Below are 22,059 nucleotides of genomic sequence, written 5' to 3' on the forward strand. Positions count from 1 at the left end.
TCTACTGAAGCAACAAAGCATTGCGACCAAGGTTTTGGTCAGGGTTCATATTTAGTGATATCTAGGTTTAATAATTTTCAAGCTAGTAAAATTTAACTTACACGGGGACCACTAAAATATCACGGAGCGTGAAAATTCAGAAATAACCTATGAAACCTTATTGATCAGAAAATTCACTCAAAAGTTACAGCTGTTTGAATATTTACATACCATTTTTGTATGGACAGCAGCCAAAATTGTATGGAGACTTGTATGGGTGAACCAATGACGCAAAATAGCTTATTTGGTTATATGGAAGGCCCCCACAAAGTTTGAGTCAATTCAAAAAATACAAAAAATAAAAATGGTCGAAATCAGCCGATTTCGTAGAGAGTTGCTCTTATGTTAAACAACCGGAAAGATTTGTGTATACTAGGGTGCCCAGAAAAAATGACCCCCTGCTCCACAAGCGAAAAATTATTTTTAGCATCTGTGCCAATTTTGAGCGAAATTGGTTGAAATTAACCCATTGATACCCGAGCCTTAAGTTGGCGAAAAATATTTTCATACATAAATGACATTTTTAAATCGCTAATAACTTTTCAGGATCGAGTTTTACAGCTTTGGTATGTTCTACAAAGTTGTAGATTATTAAATTTCCAATAAGAATCTCACTTTTAGGAATATTTGGATGAAAGTAGCAAGCCGTGCAAACCGTAAGAAAATTGGGTTTTTCATGCATTTTTTTCGATACAAACTTTACCTCCGAGTATCAATGGGTAAATGTTGACCGAATTTGCTCATATTTTGCTCAGAGTCCTAAAATCGCGCAAGGAACAATATTCAGCTTGTAGAGCGAGGTTTTGAAAAAAAGTCCCATATATTCTGGGCACCCTAGTGTATACTTAAGTGCACCCAAGCTAAGAGTTTTTTCAAGCCGAAATTTCCAGTTTTCTCATGAACCATCAAATCAAATCATCAAATTTTGTGAGAATTTCACGGGACTAAGAAATAAAATTAGTTTGATTGTTACTACATGAAATTTACCTAACACATTAAACATTTATCAGCATTTTCATCAAATAAAAAAAAAAATGAAATATTACTAAAAAAAATGTAAAAAAAAACTGTTTGACCAACTGTACTTTTGACTAATATTAAAAATTATTACAAACGATCCAATCATTCTGATAGTAACAATAAAGCATGTATTTCCAACCTTTAGTCTTAAAACTTAAAATTTAGAAAAAGCCTAACTGTGCCATCACAGAATAAACAAAATACAATGTTCACAATTGATCGTATTTATTTATTTAGCATGGCATGATAGAATTATTTATACTATATTTTTCACACGACTTATAAAATTTTCACTCATAACCTTTGTGGATAAAATTTTATGAAATATGTTATTTTTATTTATTGATTTTTTAAAATCCTTGAATTTCACGGAATTTTACGGAAAATTTGGTATTTTACGCTGTCCGCGAAATCGTTAAAATCAACCAACCCTAGTAATATCTTTTGATTCCTTCAACTTTTTTTCCTAGTTTCTGTGTTTTTACTAATATTTAAATCTAAGCAAAACTTCCATGAGTTTAATGATGCACCGAGATTTTCGTTACAAACATTTTAGTATTTTGCAAACAACGGAAACTACCGATTTTGCCTTCCTCACTAAGGTAAGGCTATAATCCTGCTCGAAAAATGAACTTTTGAAAAACAGCTCGTAGACCTATATTCATGTATACCTATCGACTCAGAATCGAAAACTGAACAAATGTCTGTGTGTGTGTGTGTATGTGTGTGCGTATTCCCCTTGGTGCTAAAAATTCTTGCCACGTTTTCTCGGCACAGGCTGATCCGATTTGAGTCAAACAAGTTGCATTCGATCCGTTTTGGTGCCCCATACTGCACTATTGAATTGTTTGAAGATCCAATAAGTAGTTCAAAAGTTACGTATAAAAATGTCAGAGTTGACACTTTGAGTCACTTATCTATATGAAAACTATGTCTGAATCCATCATCCGACCCATCGTTGGTTAGGTAATCAAAAGACCTTTCCAATGAGTCCAAAACATTGAATATCTGGCAACCCTGTCTCAAGTTATGACCACTTAAGTGATATTTATATACTTTTCTTAAGCCGGATCTCACTTAAATGTATGTAAACTATGTCCGGATCCACCATCCGACCCATCGTTGGTTAGGTAATCAAAAGACCTTTCCAACGAGTCCAAAACATTGAAGATTTGGCAACCCTGTCTCGAGATATGACCACTTAAGTGATATTTATAAACTTTTTTGAAGCCGAATCTTACTTAAATGTATGTAAACTATGTCCGGATCCATCATCCGACCCATCGTTGGTTAGGTAATCGAAAGACCTTTCCAATGAATCCAAAACATTGAAGATCTGGCAACCCTGTCTCGAGATATGACCACTTAAGTGATATTTATGTACTTTTTTTAACCCACCTGCAGTCGCGTAAGTGTACTTTGTAAACAGTTTGTAAGGGCACTTGTTAGAAGGCGAAAACACGCGACTTTCCGAATGTTGCCTAAGCTATGACCGGATCCATCATACGACCCATCTTTGTTTAGGTAATTAGTCTTTCCAATGAATCCATAACATGGAAGATCTAGCAACCCTGTCTCAAATTATGACCGCTTAAGTGATATTTGTATTTTTTTTAGATATAGATGGAATTTGAGTCCAAAACCCATCATATCACCAAATGTTGGTACAAAGTGAGGAAGGCTCCAACCACATAGGTGGATTAAGTTAGTTTTTTTTTTGATTTATTCCATTTTGATTACTTTTACAATCTTAATGTTACTGGATTGTGTCAATAAATTCGACCTTTTTGAAATAAAAAGATAAAACATCCTTGGTTGCAAATCGATTGAACTGCTATGAAGTTTTTTGTAACATTGCACCCAAAAAATGCACAACTTAACAAAACATTTTTCTAACAAATTTTAGCAAATCGTAGACTAAAAAAATAAATAAATTGCAACACAAAATATGAATGTAATGAAGTTGTGACATTTTAGAAGATTTCTGAAATGATTTTTTTAAACGTTTTGAAATTTGGATGTTTGTTTTTATGGACAAAAATATGCCAAAGTCCACAGTTTTTGTCAAATCAATGCAGGTTAACTCTATTGACAAAAGAATTTACAGCATTTTGGTATTTCTTATATTGATCCTGGAACTGTAATTTGGATTTGGCCCGCACTTTTCTCTCGCATTTTTGACAACACAATTTCCAAAAACTAGGCAACCAACAGTTGTTTATTTACATTTCCAGTCGCATTTTCCACCAAACTGGACATTCGCACTTTAAAATTGCGATTGACAGGTGAGCTCATCGGCTCGCTTTGATCATTTTTTGAGAAAATAAAAATTTCCCAAGCCAGCTTGACAAGTCGCAATAGTGCGATCGATAGCAATAATTTAGTGTGAAGTCCAAGTTAGTGAGAATTGCGCAATAAAATCCATATTTATATTTCCCGTTTTCAATTTTTAATCAAAGTAGACTCCTTTGGGGGTCCAAATAATGACCTTGAGCAATACTTCATGAAATCGGACGATTTCAGCTGAATTTAATGTATTTGTTATTTTCTGTATCTCAAAAACAAAACGACGAATCTTAAATATTTCTTGGACGAATTAATAGAAAATTGTCTCTGCTTTTTCAGAAATATATTTTCAGGAATAATCAGTCATGGCCAAAAAAAATAAGATTTTTATTTTTCCAAAATAAATCTTCAAAAACGATGATTTTTCCACAATTTGTAAAGTACTTTTGCTTGCCTATTCGATTTATCAAAAATGTTAAAATTATAGTGATAAACTTAACAAAAACATATAAAAAAAATTATAACCCTGCGACAAAACGTCCATACTACTCTGTGACTCAGAAGATATAAAAAAAATCAAAAATCCAAAAATAAGAAATTTGGAAATCATTTTTTTGTGATAAAAAGATGGTTAAAAATAAGTAAGTTTATTAGTGCTTAACGATTTATTTTCCAAATAGTCCTGAAGAATACCTACAACTTTTCCCAAGGCACCAAATCAGAAATGGGATCCTTTTCCAAGATATTAGAAAGCTGTTGAAATTGTACGGAGACCTCTATGTACAAGCCAATGATGCAAAGAAGCTTCTTTGGTTAAAGGAAAAGTCCTATACAAAGTTTAATCTAATTCTGAAAATACAAATTGAATCCATTTCCAGTTTTCGCAGAGAATTGCCCATAGCATTTCTCTCTTATAATCCATAGTTTGATACATTTATGGTGCATCGTTATGAAAAATAATAATAAAAAAAGATAAGAATGAGATATGCTAAAATTTTACTCCTCAGCTACATTTTTATAAATAGATATTGGTTGAATTTATAGAAATTTGGTTGCAAAATCACTTCTTTTTGCAACGTTCTATCTTTGCAAAACATTTGAAAATCAGTTAATGAAAATGTTTTTCTTATTATTCAGTTGATTACGATTTGTGGATCCAAAATTCAAAATTTTCAAATAAAAAATGGTGTTATAATCTCAAAAAGTCTACAATACATGCACAATTGAAGTTTCTGAAATAAAAACCTTCTTTTTGCCCAATAATGTTTAGGACATGACATGGAGACTACAACTTGTACTTGCACAACTTATTAAAGTTTTTTCAAAAGAAATCCATTTCACCCTCTATTTCCTGGGCACAAGACCTACCAACGCACCAATTGATATAGACTCCTGGATACAATTTCCCACATTCCCATCGCACCCTGGGTTCTCATTTTTAATCCATTTCCTATCGATCGTTTGCCAAAGCCCGAAACGACAAAGAGGCTATTTTCACCGTACCTACAAAAGCATGGAAAAAGGGCCTGGACGTCGACAGGAGAAAAGTTCCATATCTAGGTTCCCACACCCCTTGTTCCCACACCCTTCCTTGCCACACCCTCAAGGTGAGTATGTGAACCTGCGTTAAAATCACATCAATAAAGGTAGGATTTGTACGGCTCGCCACTCCTTCCCCTAAGAGTTGCGGTGCAAAAGTTGATGTGAACTGAAACACCTTGCACAAACATACACACACTCCCGGTGAGGATTTATCGATCTCCCCTCCCGGGTGGTGCTGCTGGTTCTTTTGACCAGTAGAAATGTGGGGGGTAGGAGGGCCTTTGTCACAATTTCAAACAAAACACACTATATTTTCTTCTGGGTCAGCGTGGTGTTGAGTGAAGGTTTGAATAAATTATCAATTGATAACAGGGTGTGGAATAAATTGTTAATGCGTTGCAATCGGATTGGGGTATTTTGCAAATCACATGAAACTCTGTTTTATCCTCATCAATATGGAATCCACCATTCAGAGCACAAAACAGATAAAAAATAATATTTTCTCGGAACAAACATGCTTCAAACTTTCTCGGTAAGATGAACGACGATATGAAAGTCTGTTTAAAAGTTTCTTCCTCCCTCAAAAAGACATGAAAGCAAACAAAATAGACGTTTGCTTTTCCGACATTGATCAAATTTGCTTCTTTGTTTTTCGTCACGAAGCACAATAAAGAACTAAACTTTGATGGCTTGAGCACTGCTACTAAATTATGGTGGTAGCCGATTACGATCAATATATTGGCCAGATTGCTCTGAAGCATGAACTTGGATAATAACTTTGAAATTGAACTAGTAGTTTGCTGCATGTTTAAAATTAATTTAGCAACCTAAATTCTAATTCAAAACATGTCTGAACAACATCAACTTAAGCCCAGCATCAAGGAGACGTGCTCTGAGAGTCTTCAACCACAGGACCTTACTGGTATACAAAATGCTGGAGCGTGTTGTCCAAGGGATTCACCACGTCAGTTTCCACATCGAAATCAAAACGACAAATTTTAATTAGTTTCGTTGATTGGTAAAGTTTGCCTCAGAGTTGAAGGGACTAGGTGTGTTCTGATTTTAGGGTAGAGATTACTGATTTCGACAGAAATAAATTGATATTGTCTCATCAAATAATTATAAATGAACAATGTACTTCATAAGGTTACCAGTTTGATAAGCGAAGAAAAAAAAAGCTTTTCAAATCAAAGAAAAAGCTAATAAATCGTGAATTTGTCAGGGACAAGAACACTCAAAAACCACAAAACAACAACATTGGCCAAGGTGCTCGAAGAACTTGAAGAAGAAGAATGAGAAAAAAATACCAGCAACCATAATGCTTAGAAAAGTGCTGAATCTTTGTGAGGGAGACGCTGACGGTGGAGGAGGGGCACCTTTTGTGACATACTTCACGATAAGGTGGGCAAATTCTGCTCTGCGGAAAATGGAAAATAATTTCCCCTGGCTTTCGTATTTTGTTTGCACTAAGTACAGTGAGCACAACACATATTTGTTGACAAAATTGACAAAATTGACAAAATTGACAAAATTGACAAAATTGACAAAATTGACAAAATTGACAAAATTGACAAAATTGACAAAATTGACAAAATTGACAAAATTGACAAAATTGACAAAATTGACAAAATTGACAAAATTGGCAAAATTGACAAAATTGACAAAATTGACAAAATTGACAAAATTGACAAAATTGACAAAATTGACAAAATTGACAAAATTGACAAAATTGACAAAATTGACAAATTTGACAAAATTGACAAAATTGACAAAATTGACAAAATTGACAAAATTGACAAAATTGACAAAATTGACAAAATTGACAAAATTGACAAAATTGACAAAATTGACAAAATTGACAAAATTGACAAAATTGACAAAATTGACAAAATTGACAAAATTGACAAAATTGACAAAATTGACAAAATTGACAAAATTGACAAAATTGACAAAATTGACAAAATTGACAAAATTGACAAATTTGACAAAATTGACAAAATTGACAAAATTGACAAAATTGACAAAATTGACAAAATTGACAAAATTGACAAAATTGACAAAATTGACAAAATTGACAAAATTGACAAAATTGACAAAATTGACAAAATTGACAAAATTGACAAAATTGACAAAATTGACAAAATTGACAAAATTGACAAAATTGACAAAATTGACAAAATTGACAAAATTGACAAAATTGACAAAATTGACAAAATTGACAAAATTGACAAAATTGACAAAATTGACAAAATTGACCAAATTGACAAAATTGACAAAATTGACAAAATTGACAAATTTGACAAAATTGACAAAATTGACAAAATTGACAAAATTGACAAAATTGACAAAATTGACAAAATTGACAAAATTGACAAAATTGACAAAATTGACAAAATTGACAAAATTGACAAAATTGACAAAATTGACAAAATTGACAAAATTGACAAAATTGACAAAATTGACAAAATTGACAAAATTGACAAAATTGACAAAATTGACAAAATTGACAAAATTGACAAAATTGACAAAATTGACAAAATTGACAAAATTGACAAAATTGACAAAATTGACAAAATTGACAAAATTGACAAAATTGACAAAATTGACAAAATTGACAAAATTGACAAAATTGACAAAATTGACAAAATTGACAAAATTGACAAAATTGACAAAATTGACAAAATTGACAAAATTGACAAAATTGACAAAATTGACAAAATTGACAAAATTGACAAAATTGACAAAATTGACAAAATTGACAAAATTGACAAAATTGACAAAATTGACAAAATTGACAAAATTGACAAAATTGACAAAATTGACAAAATTGACAAAATTGACAAAATTGACAAAATTGACAAAATTGACAAAATTGACAAAATTGACAAAATTGACAAAATTGACAAAATTGACAAAATTGACAAAATTGACAAAATTGACAAAATTGACAAAATTGACAAAATTGACAAAATTGACAAAATTGACAAAATTGACAAAATTGACAAAATTGACAAAATTGACAAAATTGACAAAATTGACAAAATTGACAAAATTGACAAAATTGACAAAATTGACAAAATTGACAAAATTGACAAAATTGACAAAATTGACAAAATTGACAAATTGAAAAAAACAAATTATAACCAAATTTACTTGTAATTCCCATAGTGCGCTATTAGATACAACATTTTGTTTGTTGTTTTCGTTCACCAAGCATGAAACAGAACCCGCGAGGGGAGGGGGAAAAGCTGCGTAACACAGAGTGAAGAGCTTTCGAGTGCGGGGGTGGACGGAGGAGGCACAAATGGAAAACAACTTTTGCCTGCCCACCCTCCACCCACCCACGCCATCATAGCACGTGTACTTTCAACAGCCACCCAAAAAAAAGGACAACGTCGTGCTGGTCGGCAGAGAGAATCTGCCACGCGTAAATAAATTATACATTAATATTTCGTCCCGATGATTTATTTGGATGCTGCGCTTGTGTAAGCTTTTATGCGACTTTGATTACATTTCGCTTTCGTTTGCACTAATTTGTGTGGTTTTCGTGCTTCGTCTAGCAAAAGGAAAAGTTTGTTTTAATTTGTTTCGAATTTAATTTGACGGTTGTTATTTTGGCTACAAAATCCATTACAAATTAATTTCGACTTTAAATGTAAGTCATTTCAACATGCAACAAAAAAAACTACAAAAGTTCCGACCATTTCCCACGCCAACAAAAAAAACCACAAAACACTTCGTTACATATTCAACGAACTCTTGACCCGTTCCGAACTGGTCGTGTCACCCCGGTGGGCACGATCCCGGGCAGTTGTTCGTCGTCCGAATACCAAATCCACCTAATTGAATCCTGAATAATGCAGCGCCACGACAACCCGAGACGACGAAGACCCGTGAGAGCCTCTTAGGGTTGAAGCTTTCTGAAAAATAAGGGAAAATAAAGTTGAAAGCGCAAAACTCTTCACAGAAAAACACCTTCCCGGGAGAATCGTGCTGAGCGACACTTGAAAGAACGCAGGGGGAGCGTGGGGTAAAGAAGGATGCAAGAATCCCTCTACTTGGACACATCCTTTCGCCTGTTGAATGCACTTCATCATCGTTTGTTGACGGCGTACTGGGATATCCGGAATCTGGAAAAGTAACAAAATGTAATAAAAGATTCATGTTTGAGATTTCAAAAGAAAGTTTTCCACGTGGTTTATGGATGGTCTTTTTTAGTCTTGAATGAATTGTTTTAAAAACATTAGTATCCGAAAGAATTGCAAATTTTATTTTAAGCTTTAACATAATGCTTGTTGACTAATAACATCAAATTTCATTGAAATAACATTGAAAAATCGAGAATAATTAATGCACATTCAATCAAATAAGACCAAATTAAGACTTTTAAATCTTATCACAAATTTTGAATTTTTAGACCACAAATCGGAAAAAGACGTAAAACTGAATACAAATATATTTTTACATATTTATTGATGTTTGCCAAATTTGTGAATTAAGCTTAACTTGATGAATAAATCTTTTTGTAAAACATTTTGCTTTATTTTTTGTTGAAAATAAGGGATAATACTTGAATTTTTGGCCCCCTCCTTAATTATAAAAGAGTAACAAAAATAAAAAAATTTGCCGAATCGTACAGGAATTGCTACTGAAAAAACAGCAATTGAAAATTGCATGACATTTCGAAATTTTCCTGTCTGTTTATCTCTTCAAATATAAAATATATATAACATATTAATAAAATCTCCTGAAAAACCTTTTCTGAAAAAAAAACAAATAATTGATTAGTTTTTTATAAATTTTTCATTTGCAAATTAAAATTTAAATTTATTTTTGCGTTTTTTTTGTATAAGTTTGATGCAAATTTTATTTTAAGTTTTTGTTCCTCGCTCAAAACAAAACAAATGCTCAAAACATCATCTCAGTAAACTTTTGTTAAAAAAATTGCAAAAAAAAATGAATTTCTTTGGTTGATCTGTGGTCCTTAATCTCAAAATATCTGAAAATTTCACAATTATTTCAATTATTGTCGGCTGCAAATCACATTAAATAAGATAACTAGAATCTCTGAATATTTTTTTTGCAATTCCGCTGTGAAACTATCATCTCTTGTCTTTCTGGAGAAACGAAACGGCCTAATTTTCCCTACCAACAATAACAGAATGGAAAATTAATACCTTTCAATACCAGTGCTGAAAAGTTCAACTTTTCAGCACTGAAATGGGTGCTGAAAAGTTGAACTTTTCAACACTAGTATTGAAAGGTAACACTTTGCAATATTTTTATGTTTTGAACGGTGAATTTACTTAACACATGGATAATTGACATAAAATTCCATTCAAAAAGCGTTATTCAGAATTGCAAAAAAATGTTGTAAGCAACTCTCTGCAAAACTTGATTTAACTTGACATAAGCTACTATTTTAGTTATAAATCTGGTACCAGATTTGGCCCCATACAAAAAACTCTGGCACTAAAGATGCATTTTATGGTCCACTCAAGCAGAACTCATACAAATTTTTTAATTTTTATATTGGGATTTAGGTAATATTGGGAGTTCAAATTAAAGTGATAAAAATGAAATTAAAAAGTGGGATTTTTTACTGTTTGCCTTTTTTCTTAACAGTCCTTTTACATATTACTGCTACCTGGGTCATAGTTTCAAAGAAAGGGCCTCCTTTAATCCAAATTAAATTAGGAAAAAAAGAAAGTTTTTTTTTTAATTTCTAAGAGGGTTGTTAAGGTGTTTAAGGCCCCCGTCTCGTGACTCGCGCGCGCTTGGTTTATCATTTTTCATATTTGTTATATTATCGTTTTCAAAAATCCAAACACATCACGATTTAGAGAATTTTCTCAGCTTTCTAACTACGGGTTCATTTTTCAAAAAAAGTGAGTTTTTCTTCTCCATCGGTGCTTTTTAGTAAAATAGTTTTTCAAAATTCTGGGGTATTTCAAAATTTATCGCGATGACCTATACTTTTTTATGCACCAAAATGTTCGTTGGGATGTGGGCAACATATGTCCAGAACATTGTTATAATTTTTGACCAAAATATATTGCCGTGTTTTAGTAAAAACTATAGCGCGCCATCACCATACTTTGAAAATATTGAAAAAGCTGGTTTTTAGCTTGGAAGGCAAAAATCTCGAAATTCAAAGCGATGACCTATACTTTTTATCGATGGAGAATGTTCAGAAATATTCTAGAATCAATTTGTAGTACTTTAATAGTAGTTTATGCAACAAGTTGCAAAAAGAGGATTTTTTCAGCACGAGTCGTACATTTATCCAACGAGGTTCACCGAGTTGGATAAATACGACGAGTGCTGAAAAAATCAAGTTTTGCAACGAGTTCCATACAAATTTTTTTGCAATTTCGAAAAACACCCATTGAGTGAAATTTTAGGTCGAATTTTCATGTATTTTGTCAATACATCGTTTAAATCAAAAAAATGTTGAAAAGTGTTACTTTTCGAACAAGTGCTGACAAGTTCAACTTTTCAGCACCCATTTCAGTGCTTAAAAGTAGAACTTTTCAGTATTTATTTTGAAAAGTGTTGCTATTCGATTCTGTTATTTTTGGTACAGAAAAGTAGGCTATTTCGTCGTTCAAGAATGACAGGAAAAGTAAGTAGTTTCACGACGGAATTGCAAAAAAATATTTTAGTACATAAAAATATTTATTTTGGGCTAAATATTGAGCAAAATCTATTTTTTTCAAAGAAACTCAAATATATTCAAAGTATTTCGCCAATTACACAAAATTCAAAGCGATGACCTGTACTTTTTATCGATGGAAAATGTTCAGAAATATTCTAGAATCAATTTGTAGTACTTTGAAAAATATTTTAGTGCATACAAATATTTATTTTGAGCTAAATATTGAGAAAAATCTTTTTTTTTTCAAAGAAACTCAAATATATTCCAGGTTTTTCGCCAATATTACCAAATTCAAAGCGATGGCCTATATTTTTATGATAAAAATATAGGCCATCGCTTTGAATTTGGTGATATTGGCGAAATACCTGGAATATATTTGAGTTTCTTTGACAATGGCAATGTCAACAATTCAAACCAATATTTTGACTAAGCATATCCTTATCATGCAGCTTTTAAATAAATAGCAATATCATCTCAAATTTTGAGTTAAAATAAATTTCATAGTACATTCCCCCACTCGGGTCACCGCCATCAACAGTTTTAAATTAAGTCTCGCCCATTTTCTCATCATCCTTTCCCATCTTTGGTCTCTCTCGTTGCAGGTCATGAATGCCAATAAACAAGTGCTCAACGGGTCCTTCTGAGGCACCTCTTGGCTGGAACGTGGTCACGTTTGATTCAGTTCAGCGAGAGGGGGCAAAACTTTTCAGCGCCGATTCCAGAATGCCACAGGCGACGTCAACTACAGAACTTGCTGGTTCGGCGTGGCTTTCATCAACCGAATGGAAAGCTCCGGGGGTGAGCTTTTCAGCAGCGGTGTGTTGAAGTGCAAATCTTTGTAAAGTTTAGTGAAGTCAACCGTAGAAAACATAGGGGCTTCAAGAAAAAAAAAACTTAAGGTTATACAGTAGAAGTAGTAGTGTGTTAGTAGCTGTTCTAGATTGTGGTGAAACACGAGCATCCTAGAACAAGCCAAGTCAAGTGTGTGGTGGTGAAGAGAAGAAGAAGAAAAAAGAGCATCAAGATGAGCTTCTTCAGTTCACTCCAGCAGTACGTGACGAGTGGCGTGGCCGGGCTCGGGTTGAACCCGCGTCGGTTCTCGCTGCACCGGCAGGAATCGTCGGAGGCCACCACGCCGGCGGCCTCCGGCTCCGGCATGGTCCCGAGTCCGCTGATGATGATGGACCCGAGCAAGATGAACAACACTGGCGGCATCCTGATGGGACCACCCCCGCCCGGATCGGGAGGGTCCATCGGGAGCGGGGGTGGTGGCGGCGGAGGCGGGAGTCCGGGAAACTACGGAATGGGATCCGGCGGAGGAGGCGCGACCTCGGGTGCCACACTTGGTGAGTTGTTGATGAGAAACGAAGAAAAACAGGACGAAAACTGGGAATGTTGATTATTTGTCTTCTCTACATGGCTCATTCTAGCCCCCCTTTCCAAGAGTTGATGATAGAGTTCAACGGGGTAATTGTGTGTGTGTTTGTGTACGAATACACTTGTAATCTTCCTGTTTTTCCTGCTTTTGCCATGATGAAATAGGAAAACGAGGGATTACAAGAGCCAGTGTTGTTGATGGAAAAGAGGATGCTTCAAGCGAGATATTACCTCCTTTCAACATTGGAGAATCGCACGCGGAGGTTATGGGTGAAGGATGAGATATTACGGGGTTTGTGGGTGTGTCACGTGTACGTGACAGCGTGAAGAGGCTGGTAAATGAAAACATTGCTCTTGTTTTGCAATTTGTAGCTAATATTATGGTAGAGCGATAGCTAATCAAGAATGTTTGTACCAGTACTCATTATCATCCTGACTGGGTTTGAGGAATTTTCACAATTTCACGGAACGCGTGAAATTTGTGAAAATTATGAAAACTTGAAATCATAAAATTAGTTGATTGTTATTAACTGTTGATAATCTAGACTAAAATTTAAACAGTTTTCAGATCCCTTTAATTGAAAATTTACGAAATTTGTTCTGTGTTTTGGATTTTAAATCAACCACTTTTCATTATCAAATGTGATTCAGTTTGATTAGGTTTCCTAAATAATGATTTTCCTCTTTGTATATACATATCTTGTATATGACTAGAAAACCTTAAAAATAAAATTGTTTAATGTCTTTCAATATGTTTAAAAAATATTTAAAAAAAACAATGAAATGGAAACAATAAAAATTACATCAAGTCAATGTTAAAATTATAATTGATTTAGAAATTGGGGTTAAGTATACCAAATATTTTTCAAATTAACTAAATTTATGTTAAACTGGGGCAAATCGAGACTACAGCCTTTGTTTCAAAAAAATATATATATATAATATCTTTTGAAAAAATTTCATTGAAAATTATACAGCAAATATCAAAAGAGCTTGGCATTTTTTTAATTTGCAGAATAAAAATTAAAAAAAAACCTCATAGGCTAAGTTAGTGCTGCTTCAAACCAAATAATAATTTCAGTTTAATATAATTCCTACGATTACCAAACATTTAACTGTACCACTTTATTAACAACCGAAACTAAATGTCCAAACCATAATTTGTATTTTTTTCAATTTCGGCAAAACCAAATAAAAATTTCAGGTTTTTAAAAATTCCCAGCAACTTTGTCCCGAGAATTCCCGGGAAGGGCATATTAGTTGTTATTTCACTACTATAAGGGTTTATTATTAAAAAATCAAATCAAATTATTCGCTCTACAGCATTGCCTTGGCGTTCTCGATTGCGAGATTCCTACTCGAAACTAGGTGTCCGAAGGCTTGATTGTTGAGGCAATTGCAAACCTCTTTTCACACCTTAGCTTCCATCCACCCCGGGATTCGAACTGACGACCTTTGGATTGTTAGTCCAACTGCCTACAAGCGACTCCACCGAGACAGGACACAGGGAGACGACTCCTACCACCTGGACTGAGCTAACGACCTAACCTTTTTAGGTTAGTCCGGGGCCAACATTTACTTCCCGTCCGACGGAAGGCGTGATCAGACAATTCTCGTCTCGAAAAATGCCACCGGGACCGTCTGGGATCGAACCCAGGCCGACTGGGTGAGAGGCAATCACGCTTACCCCTACACCACGGTTCCCGGCTTATTATTAAGTAAAAATATTAAATTAAAAATTCATCAAATATTTAAGAATTTGAAAATTTGAAGATTTGAAGATTTGAAGATTTGAAGATTTGAAGATTTGAAGATTTGAAGATTTGAAGATTTGAAGATTTGAAGATTTGAAGATTTGAAGATTTGAAGATTTGAAGATTTGAAGATTTGAAGATTTGAAGATTTGAAGATTTGAAGATTTGAAGATTTGAAGATTTGAAGATTTGAAGATTTGAAGATTTGAAGATTTGAAGATTTGAAGATTTGAAGATTTGAAGATTTGAAGATTTGAAGATTTGAAGATTTGAAGATTTGAAGATTTGAAGATTTGAAGATTTGAAGATTTGAAGATTTGAAGATTTGAAGATTTGAAGATTTGAAGATTTGAAGATTTGAAGATTTGAAGATTTGAAGATTTGAAGATTTGAAGATTTGAAGATTTGAAGATTTGAAGATTTGAAGATTTGAAGATTTGAAGATTGAAGATTGAAGATTTGAAGATTTGCCTGAGCCTGAACAAAACGAATAAGGCAGTAAATAGTTAAATTTCGTAACAAAAAATCGATTTTTCTGCGAATTTAAACTCAATTTAACTCAAATCACTCTCAAAATCTTCTGAACAAAGTACAAAAACCGCTAACCAGATTTTCCCTAAGGTGCTGCTGTCGATCATTCAATTATGGTTATGTTTCGTATTATGGGCTCCATCAAGTGATCCCAAAGGATGCGTTCTAAATCTCTACGTCGAATACGCTGGATTTCTCAGCAGCAGCAGGTTTTCTTTTTATTTCCCTCTTCACAAAACAACAGCACCACGTTTCAACGCAATTTTGTGATTTTTTGTTTTATTTTAACGACTCTCACTCGCTCAAATTTAATACCATTAAATTATCCTCGCTGCAGCAAAACAACACCTCATCTCCTTGTTGGAGGGTCTGGAAAGCAGACCTTTACGATGGCAGCGTCCCAAAACCAAACTTAACGTCGGGGGCTAAATAAATTAGATTCGCCAAAAGGGAACTCTCAGGTTACGCCTGGGGGCCAAATTGCCTACTGAAGCTGAGCGGCAGCGGACGAGCATGAAAAATGAGCCGCTCATGCTTTTCCATTTTATGCCATCGGGATAAAATCCCTGTTCAAAGTAAATGGCAGGTTTGGATCAGAGTGACCAAAATGAAAATTCGAAAAAATGTGAAAACTATTCATAATAAATAATCAAATTTCCGAAGACATTGGAGTAGTAAATTGTAATGTAGATAATTGTCTGATTAAATGAAAAATACTCATTGGTCAGCCTATATACCGCGATCCAGCCCGCGGCGCTATTCACCTTCCAAATGGGCAGTAAAAACAATCCCATCACCAGTTTGCAGCATCATCAATGATGTCATGATGACAGATGCCGCACTTCCTGACACTCTTCGTTATCTTCTTTACATTCATTTTTTTTCTGTCGAGGACCTTCCCCAATCAAAGCTCGTTTCATCTTTTCTTCATCTTCCTGAGATTTTCTCACCCCACCTTTTTTTGCTTGCTTTTTGCGCCGCGACGAATGACAAACAGAAAGTTCGATAATACTTTTCCAATATCGAAGACGACGACGGCGGTCATTCAGACGGTCTCTATCAAAATGGAATGAAATCTGCCAAAGAAAATTAAAAATAATAAGATGTGATTCTCAGTCACCCGCTCATTCCAAGAGGGGAGAAGAGGAGGCTTTTCTTTTGTCACCCAGTTTCTGTCACGTTTTCATCTGCCACAGAGGAGACAGTGCTGGTGGAAAAATCGATGAAAGGATTTAAATTAAAATTGCAAATATGTAGTCAGCCGGGCAAGATGCCGTGGCTGTCGCCGAATCGAGGGGAGAAAATTAAAACGTGCCATTTTCATTCAGTTTAAAATTGTCACGAAAAATAGAACGCCGATTGACAACGGGGACTGATTTTGTTTGAACTTTTTCCGATATTATCTTCAATTTATTACTATTTTTTATTGATCATTCTTCAAACTCATTTTCTCAAAGCTTGAACAACTTTTTCAGACACTTTGTAGGGCCAATTTGAGACATGCAAGCTGTGATACATGATTCCATGCAAACAAAGTAAGCTTCCATAAATCAAAAACACTCAAATTGTCATCTTCAAGATTATTTAAGCATTGTCATCGATATTTTTGAAAATCATCATTTATCTGGATGATCCGAAGTAGTAGAGATTTAAAATGATTTTAGTCAGTCACATTTTCAAATAAATGTCACTCTTTTTTATGCTTGATCATCTGTTAAAATATTTTGTTCATACAAATCAAGCAAATTCTTATGAATTTTCTCAAAAACTTTGAAAATTTAACTAATAATTGATACACCCAGAACTGAGCATCGACATACGAGAGGATAAAGAGCACGATTCGGTAGTAAAATGGTACTGTGTGCGGACGGAGAGGAAAAATCTCGAAATTACCGTGAGTACTTTCCTCATGGGTTTATTTTCCAAAAAAGTTCATCTATCAAAAAAAAGTACCGGTACTGAGACTCGAACCAAAGACCATCGGCATATTGAACCGTGCCTTTGCCGTATGGGCCACCATGGTTCGGTGACTAAGTGGCAGACATTTGTCCATGTAAGCCACTCATAGGACGAACTGTTCCAATGAACAAATGAACACGCGAGAGGACTGTACTCTCGCAAAATAGCACTTTTCTCACGTTTCTTTTCGTGAGGACTATCCCCTGGTTCTTTAACTTTGGGTGTACTAATAGATACTACCGTTGAAGGAAATGAGTATAAATAAAATTAATAGTAAGTTTCTATGATTACAACGTCAAAGACACGCTATTTGATATCTCAACAACAATGCTTTTTATCGCATTCAATTCCAATAAAAACCTTTGTAAAATTGATCTTCAAGCCCACCTTTGAATTTTATTTTTTATTATTTTCAAATTTTACAAATTGTTATGATATATACACAGAAAAAAAAAATGATGGTAATATTCATTAGGAAATGGTGACAGATTTTGTGGCAAAATAAATGATAAATTTTACCCCAGAAAATGATGAATTTTCATCAGTTTTTGATGAATATTCATCAGGTTCACATTTTCACACATTTTTTATGTAATATTAAACAAATAAAGAGGTAATATTCAACCTACCAAATTTTCAACATTCCAAAATTCAACTTTTTTTTTCTGTGTAGCTTTAAATTTCATAGCCAGCTTTATCATTGCTTACATCAATGTTTCAAGATTTTTCAAAATGGATTTTTTTAGTTAAAAGTTAAATAGTTAGTTAAATAGTTCACAAAAAGTTTTATCAAAATTTAAGAAATATATTAAAAAGAAATTTTTTGAAATAATTTTATTCAATTGCAGAAATATTTCGGAAGAACATGTTCACCACTCTAATATAAAATAGTTCTTTACGATTTTGCTAATTTTTTCGCTATTTTTATATTGGGGTCATACAAAATGTGTACGTAATGTATTGAAATTCTTTATCTTGAAGGAATTATCTGAACGATTTGTTGTCTTCGGTAAAGTTGTAGATTATAATTAGAACTTTATCGAAAAAATAAGTGCACCGAATAATGTCCCATTTGTATTTTATGTTTTATGACTAAAAGTTTGATCCCCAACATATATTTTTCTAATTTTGGAATCATTTTTACAAAAATTTAGGAGACTAAAATAGACATCTGTTGAGCCAAAGTGTGTGATGTAGCAAAATCTGGTTTAGGAAAAATGTTTTTTTGAAAAAAAAATGTTTTTTTTTTTAACTTAAGGCAGGTACAAATGTTATTTAAAGTTTTTGTCTCCCCCCCTTCAAAATTGGCCCAAAAATCAGGGGGCAAAAAATGAAAAATGAAAAAAACTTCAAAATTTTAATGGAAGTATAAGTGCAATCAGCTGAAATCAATTTAAAATGCATTCTTCTGTGTTTAGAATCATTTTGAGCATGTTTTTGGGTTGATTTAAAACATTCTTGATTTTTTTTTCAAATTTTCGATGTTTATTATCGCAAAAAGTTGTTTTGCTAATATCTTTAATTCGTCAAATCTTAATTTTTATTAAAAACTAATGATTGCAAAACAACTGAACTAGTGTAAAATGCATTTTGAAACACTTTATCCATGCAAATGTTGAAACTATGGCATGTTATTTCAATATTTATATATATATTTTTTTTTTTTGAAAACCAATGTCATAAAAATATAATTTACGAAAATAAATTGACACAAGTCATCCTTCTGTTCACAGATTCTTCACAGAAAACCTCTAGAAAGAAATCAGAATCTCTACCAACTGCACATCAATCTTCCTCCCAAGTGGTTCTCACTGCTGGTGGTTGCAATGCAGTTTTCTGTTTTTCACCTGTCAGTCAAACGAACTTTCACCTTCCCTCCTTGGCAAAACGTGTGACGTGACGTGTGATGGAACTAGTTTACTTTCCCTCTACACAGATTGGTTGGTCAATCCTGCAGCAGGTGTTGTAGTCCACCATGAGTGTGTGTGAAAGTGAATATATTTACATTGTAGCATCTGTGTGTACGTGTGTTGTTCCCATTTTCCACGAAACGAAATTCAATTTCCTCACCGGGCTTCGGTTGGACCGGGAAAAATGCTAACTCTGCTCCCGACACGTGCATCAACTTTTTAATCCATTTTTTTTATTGGATTAAATCGCAAAAGGTACCCACTGTGCGTATGTTTTTCCATTTGGTTCCGCCAGTATAAATTCCGGTACAGCACCGCTGTTTCACCCTCTCCAACATCCGGCACGTCCCTTTTGCGCCCACTCTCGCTAAATTGGGGTGGCACAAATGGAAACTACATTTGCCAAGCACTCGGGATAATTAAGCCAATTTCCGCTCCAAAAAGGGACTTAACAATAATTGAAAAAAGTAGCAAATTTTGCGGGAGAAGTGTTGCCAACCGGCCAACACTGCCGCCAGTAATTAAAGCCCATGGGCCAAATTAATCATTTCCAGTGGAAAATGCAGCACTTTTTTTCACCATTTCTTTCAGCGCAGAGTGTGGCGTCTTGGAGAAGGGGAGAGGATAGTTAAGGCGGCCAAGATAGTCGTCCGAAAAGAAAGGGATTAATTATGGACTCACTATCGCCCGGATCGCACAGCTGGAGAGCAATTAGTTGTACGATGATGTCCTGCCGAGCGTCCCCGGGGAGGGCTCCTTTTTGGGGGAAAGTATCTCCTGCTGGTAATGGTGAAAATTTGTACCCGCTCGCTGCAGATAATTGGATCATTTGTGGAAGTTTGTCTGATTGAACTTAATTCAATTCAAATGGTAATTAAGAGGCAGTATTTGTAGATTCTGCTCGGTTTGTTCTAGAGGTCGTATCGAGGTGCTCCGATTTGGATGAAACTTTCAGCGTTTGTTTGTCTATGCATGATATGAACTCATGTCAAATATGAGCCCTCTACGACCAAGGGAAGTGGGGTAAAACGGGCATTGAAGTTTGAGGTCCAAAAAACATGAAAAATCTTAAAATTGCTCGTATTTCCGTAAAACTTCATCAATTCCAACTCTCTTAGATGCATTCGAATGGTCTTTTGAAGCCCTTCAAAATGTGCTATAGACATCCAGGATTGGTTTAACTTTTTCTCATAGCTTTTGCAAATTACTGTTAAAAATGGATTTTTTTAAAACCTTGATATCTTTTTGCAACAGCCTCCAACACCCATACTCCTATAGGTCAAAAGATAGGTAATTACATGGACTACAAGCCTACGGTGTTAACTTTTTGGCCAATCGCAGTTTTTCTCATAGTTTTACGATTTTTCTAGAACAAACATTTTACAACGTTAGTTTTTGCCCTGTAGGCCAAGAAGACGGCACTTTTTGGTCTCAATTTTGTCATATTCGAAATCCTCGGACAATTTCACGTAAGTTAGAAGTATTGGAGTTGTAATTTTGATTTAAAAAATAAATAAATAAAACATTTTTGAAAAAAGAAATAGATCCTATTTACCCTATGATCAATACGTCAAATGCTGTATCAAGTAGGCGAAAACTTGTTTTACCCCTAATCCAACAAAATTCTAAATAATATTTTAATTAATTCTAAATGGCATTTTTTCCAATCAAATACAAAATTCCAACACCTCAATCTAATGTAAAATTCTCTGAGGATTCCGAATATGACAAAATTGAGACCAAAAAGTGCCGTCTTCTTGGCATACAGAGCAAAAACAAACGTTATAAAATGTTTGTTCTAGAAAAATCGTAAAACTATGAGAAAAACTGCGATTGGCCAAAAAGCTAATACCGTAGGCTTATAGTCCATGAAATTCCCTAACTTTTGACCTATGGGAGTATGGGTGTTGGAGGCTGCTGCAAAAAGATATTAAGGTTTTAAAAACATCCATTTTTAACAGTAATTTGCAAAAGCTATGAGAAAAAGTCAAACCAATCCTGGATGTCTATAGCACATTTTGAAGGGCTTCAAAAGACCTTTCAAATGCATCTAAGAGAGTTGGAATTGATGAAGTTTTACGGAAATGCGAGCAATTTTAAGATTTTTCATGTTTTTTGGACCTCAAACTTCAATGCCCGTTTTACCCCACTTCCCTTCGTCGTAGAGGGCTCATATTTGGCATGAGTTCATCTCATGTATAGACAAACAAACCCTGAAAGTTTCATCCAAATCGGAGCACCTCGATACGACCTGTTTCACATCGGTGAAAAACTCGCTCTTAAACTAAGTTGATGTTCAAGATTACCTTAATTCAATATCCTAATAAAAAAAATTTCATGCGACTCCTACTTTATTATTGAAAAACTATGCTGATTTACAATTCTCAAGAAGGCTAAGGTTTAGCCATCATCAACATCATTAAGATGCTTCAACCCTGAAATCTGTATTCAACAATAATTAACATCATAATCTCCTGTTTGACAAGAGCTGCTACCAAAAGCTGTCTGAGAAGCATGTATGTCTGAGAAGCATGTTATGTAACAAATGATGGCACATGTAAGATTTCCTTTATGAAAATTTTGCTGTTTTATCAACTTCAACGACGATGGAGATGTTAAAGTCGCGTTTCACAGCAAATTTCAAGCAGCTTACACCATGAAAGGAAAATTGATTCACCCAGTCAAAGTATTAATAACCATTCCAAACATTTCAACTTATCTTGTTAGTCGTTAAAACAATGTCCCTGGCCATAAAAAGGGGTTTCAAAACACGAACAACTGAGTTTCTCAACTAAAAGCTCACATTAAGCACCACCCAGTTTGACGTGAGCACCATCGTCATCGCAATAATCATCAGACGTAATAAAACACGACGACCGAATCATTCCTTTGTGGACCATCATTCAGTGAGGTACTCCTGGATTTTAGCTCCTGAAAAGTGCTTAAAAAGTGCAAAAATGCCTCAGGGCAAGAAAAAGAGGCG

The 22,059-nt window shown here is 34.2% G+C and overlaps 1 protein-coding gene across 4 annotated transcripts in view; it reads left to right on the forward strand.

Moving 5' to 3' along the window:
* The window catches only part of LOC6038676 (BAI1-associated protein 3), a 176,842-nt gene that overhangs the window by 28,690 nt on the left and 126,093 nt on the right, over positions 1 to 22,059 (forward strand). For all 4 annotated transcript variants that reach the window (XM_038259949.1, XM_038259950.1, XM_038259951.1 and 1 more), the window contains exon 2: positions 12,148 to 12,891. In XM_038259949.1, the coding sequence (XP_038115877.1) occupies positions 12,570 to 12,891 (322 nt within the window). In that variant the 5' untranslated portion in view covers positions 12,148 to 12,569. The remainder of the gene's footprint in view (positions 1 to 12,147; positions 12,892 to 22,059) is intronic.

Source organism: Culex quinquefasciatus, chromosome 3, assembly GCF_015732765.1.
Source record: "Culex quinquefasciatus strain JHB chromosome 3, VPISU_Cqui_1.0_pri_paternal, whole genome shotgun sequence".
Lineage (NCBI taxonomy): Eukaryota > Metazoa > Arthropoda > Insecta > Diptera > Culicidae > Culex > Culex quinquefasciatus.